Source organism: Euphorbia lathyris, chromosome 7 (genome assembly GCF_963576675.1).
Source record: "Euphorbia lathyris chromosome 7, ddEupLath1.1, whole genome shotgun sequence".
Taxonomy (NCBI): Eukaryota; Viridiplantae; Streptophyta; class Magnoliopsida; order Malpighiales; family Euphorbiaceae; genus Euphorbia; species Euphorbia lathyris.
This window is the reverse complement of record NC_088916.1, coordinates 31,573,194-31,578,009: the sequence shown is the minus strand read 5'-3', so window position 1 is coordinate 31,578,009 and position 4,816 is coordinate 31,573,194. Positions and strand designations below refer to the sequence as shown.

Here is a 4,816-nt window from a genome sequence, read left to right as displayed (position 1 = left end):
AGTAAAAGTTAAAATTTCCAGAAACAAAAAACCTGGTACACTACGTCGATAACCCCTTCAAACGATGATTAAAAATCGTTGTTCCGATAAAGATAAAACTGTCACGGGGTTCACTGTCATCTGATGATGCTTCAAGATGGCGGTTCAAATCTGTAATTTGAAATAACGTCATATGACATATGCCTATTTACTCTATGTCATCTTTCACGTGATACAATGATGAAATATTTAACAACTGTCACTTTAATGACTTTGTAATGACAGTTCCTTTATCTAATTTGTCACTATGTTGAGTGTAAAACTCGATTTTATATAGTCGTTATGACGGTTTTTATTTTTCAATCGGTTGTTGTATTATAGATACGACAACAATTTATTTATTTATTTATTTCAATCAAAGAAGTTGGATGCTTTAATTTTAAAAAAATCTGTGTTTTTATATATAGCATGCGATTAATTATGAAATAAACAGTTTCATCCTTGCAATCCATCTCAAATTGATTTAAGTATTGTCTCAAATTGTTAAAATGTGAAAACATAAACTTTAGATGAGTGGTATTAAGCAATGTTATCAGAACCGGACCAGACATCAAACCGGATTGATAACTGGATCACGGATCACTTGGTCGGACCGGATGGCTCGGATTGGTCGAATCGGATGATGTAATAAATAAATAATGTTTATATATATTAAATATATATAATTATTTTAAAATTATTTTTTATACATTATATATATATCCAAAATAAATTATAAACAACTTTTGGTTTGTTATTTTTTTTTGTTAATTTGAGTCTTAAATTAAAACATATCAACGTATTCTATGCCATGAGATCTTTATAAAAATATATTATAAACTCAAAATGGACAAGTGATGAATGAGAAATTGATACTCAAAGTGAACGACTTGAAATGGTTTGGAAGAAAATAAAAAGAAATTAAACATTCACATCCCACATAGGAAAGAAAGGAAAAACTTAACTAGCTTATAAGTAAATGGGCTTTATAAGGCTCTAACCAATTACTAGGAAGAAAGCTCTTTCACGCGCCGCAGGGGTGCAATCGATTAATCACCGAGTTAGGGGCGCACGACGTGGGCGACGCTAATGCCGCAATGTAATGAGGTCCATTGACTTGATCATTTTTGCTATTTTTTAATTTCAAATCATTTTGATCACTTTTGCTATTTTTGTATCCCGCCAACATCACCCCACAAATTTCTTTTTCTTTTCAAACCGGCCCGCCTATTTTTACAAACCAGCCCGCCTGTGAAATATTCAATCCCATCTCGCGTACAAATGTTAGAGACCTGGGGTTACATCGGTTCCCGGTCGAACCGTCGGGTCCCGGTTCTCCCCGGTCTGTTGTCTAATCAAATAACCGGACAGGCTCGGACCAATCTCCTCACCGGTTTCCAGTTCGATCGGTCGAACCGGCCGGATAACAATGGTATTAAGAAAATCCATCACTAATTTTAAAATCATACACTTCCTTCCATGTTTTATTTAAGTAATTTAAAATCCATTAGTATCATAGTTGACTTTGACATGCAAGTTTGACAGCCCAATTTCAGAGTCAAACAGGCGAAATGGTTGAACATTTGGACTCAGTTGAATTGTCCAAATAACTACATCTTGATTCAAATAAAAAACCATTCTTCTTCACTGCAACAAACAACAAGACTTGTTTGAATTAGTTTCAACAATTTCATCCAAAACTTCAAGGAAATATGTACTTGCTATTCCTTCTTCTTCTTCTTTTGAATTCTATAGCTTCAAAAGCATCCATGATCATCACCCTAGGTTCATCTCTCAATCCGATAAACAACTCCTACTGGTCTTCAGATTCCGGCCATTTCGCCTTCGGTTTTTATCCACAAGGCCGCCAGTTCTCCATCGGCATCTTCATGCCATCAATCCAGCAGAAAACTGTAATATGGACAGCAAATCCAAATGATCCACCTCTTTCCAGGAATGCCACTTTAATCTTAGACCTTCAAGGTCGACTTACCTTGCGAGGCGGTGAACAGATTTCAATTGCCAATACTCTCTCCCCAGCCTCCTCCGCCTCCATGCTCGACTCCGGTAACTTCGTTCTCTACGATTCCGACTCCAACATCATATGGCAGACTTTTGATGTTCCAACTGACACTATCTTACCGGGACAGCGTCTATTAGCAGGGAAACAGCTGGTGTCTACCAACTCCGACGGAAGATTTGGACTCAGGATGCGAACCAATGGAAATCTAATAATGCACGCATTGAATTATCCATTTAAGACCGATTATTTCTATTGGAGATCGCGAACAAACGCAGGAGATAATGTCACTCTGAATCTCGATACTAATGGTCAGTTGTTTTTACTTAGTACTAATGGCGTTAAGCTAAAAACTCTCAATATTGATAGCAGAAACATTTCGGGTAAAGCAATGTATCGTGCAACTGTTGACTCCGATGGAATATTCCGGCTGTACTCACATAATTTGGGGAAATTCAGTAATTGGTCAATTGAATGGCAGTCTTCTAACAACAAGTGTGATCCCACCGGCATCTGTGGCCAGAATTCATATTGTTCTGTTGCAGTAGATCAGAATCCGGTATGCACTTGTCTTCCTAGTTTTGATTTTATTGACGATCGCCGGAAGAATTTTGGATGTCAATGGAATTCCATCACCAACGGTTGCGCCGGTGGGAAAGAGTGGAATTTCAGTTTTCAGGAAGTGGAGAATGTATCATGGGAAACCAGTAGCCAGTACTCTACCCTTCAATCTGCCACAAAAGAAGCCTGCAGAGATGATTGCTTTCGAGACTGCGACTGCGAGGCTGCCATATATACGAAACAACAGTGCAGTAAGCTCAAATTTCCATTAATGCTTGGAAAAATGCAGCAAATTGAACAAACAACTTTCATCAAGACGAGCAGTAGACTAATTTCATCGGCGGAAAGAAATGCGAAAACGACAGTGTTGATAATTTGTATTGTTGTCTCCACATGTGCACTTGTTATGATGATAACATTTGGGATTCTTTTTTATAGATTTCGTGTCTGGAACTATAGAAAGATTTCGAATTCGAGTCAGGGGAATGATGAACTGTTTGAAGATGTGACATTGCGAGCATTTACATACGAGGAGCTAAAAAACGCAACGAACAATTTCGAGGATGAAATTGGCAGAGGAGGTTTTGGGACAGTTTACAGAGGGTTGGTTTCAAATGGAAGCAGAGTAGTCGCAATCAAGAGGCTACAGAAAGTTATGGCAGAAGGCGAAAGAGAGTTCCGAAATGAGATGAGAATTATAGGAAGAACTCATCACAAAAGTTTGGTTCGATTGCTTGGATACTGCCATGACGAAACACACAGGCTTCTGGTGTACGAGTACATGAAAAATGGTTCACTCGCAGATTTCCTTTTCAGGCGTGCAGGTGCAGACAAAGCAGACTGGGAGGGCAGAATAGAAATAGCCATAAAAATAGCCAGAGGCATAGTGTATTTACACGAAGAATGCGAGACTCAAATAATCCATTGCGACATAAAACCAGAAAACATACTGATGGATGAGAATGAATGGCCTAAAATAGCAGATTTTGGGTTGTCAAAGCTGCTGATGCCTGACCAGTCCATGACATACACTGGCGTGAGAGGAACAAGGGGATATGTTGCACCAGAATGGCATAGTAACGCACCTATAACAGTGAAGGTAGATGTATACAGCTTTGGAATAATGTTGCTTGAGATAATATGTTGTAGAAGGAACGTGGAAATGGATGTTGAAGATGATGAAGTGGTTCTAGCCAACTGGGTTTATAAATGCTTTGAAGGAAAGGAGCTATACAAGATAACAAAGGAGAAAGAGGTGGAAGAAACTGAAGTTGAGAGAATAGTAAAGGTAGGCCTTTGGTGTATCCAAGATGAGCCATCATTGAGACCATCAATGAACAAGGTGGTATTAATGTTGGATGGAACCATAGATACACCACAACCACCTGCTTCTCCATCCTTTTCCACTGCTACAAAGCACTACTGATTTTGCACTTTAATATTTCTAAACTAAACTATGTTCCTGCTTCACTATGTAAATATGTCACCCACAACCTATTTTTAATTCATTTCTAATCAAACCGTCTCATAATTACCATCATTTTTATTTTTATTTTCAGTTTTGGTATCATATACTAATTTAGAATAGGCTAATTTAAAACATTTTCACATTTGATTATTTGATCATATTTAATCTCATAAATATTTTAATTGGTAAAATTTCATTAAATTTGGACGTAGACTAGATAAAACCGTTATTCTCCTAATATGTGACGATATTTTAACATGTAGACTTGATACGTAGTGTGTTCTAAAATTTATTTGTCACATACTTTTTTTATATGCAAATAATTAATTAAATTAAAAAATAAAAATAAATTTCTAAACTAAATTTATAAGTTTAAATGTCAAAATATCGTCACGTGTCAATACGATAACAATTCTGTTAAGTAGTCATCTAAATTGGATGAGTTTCGCCAATCAAAAGCCAAATGATAAGTAATTTAATAAGAGAATTCATTTCTCTTATTTCTTTTCTTTTTCCTCCCAAATATAAAATTAGGTGAATAGAAATTCATCCAAAATGGACTTTTCAAAACACTCAAAAATTAATGAGTTAAAATGACGATTTTTAATACATAACAAAACATAAAGGAATGAAGTATAAACTCAGTGTATGATTATTGGGCGATAACGAATTTATACTTCACATATAAAATCATCTATAGTCTTTCTTCCTCCTTTTTAATTCAAGAAAAAGCAAAGTGTGATATAATT

At 36.2% G+C, this 4,816-nt stretch overlaps 1 protein-coding gene across 1 annotated transcript; it reads left to right on the top strand.

Annotated features, from left to right (window-relative positions):
* Positions 1-1,678: 1,678 nt before the first annotated feature.
* LOC136234871 (G-type lectin S-receptor-like serine/threonine-protein kinase LECRK3) lies at positions 1,679-4,139 on the top strand. Its single transcript, XM_066024360.1, has one exon. It carries the CDS (start codon positions 1,731-1,733, stop codon positions 4,023-4,025), a length of 2,295 nt encoding a protein of 764 aa, XP_065880432.1. The 5' UTR covers positions 1,679-1,730; the 3' UTR covers positions 4,026-4,139.
* Positions 4,140-4,816: the final 677 nt, after the last annotated feature.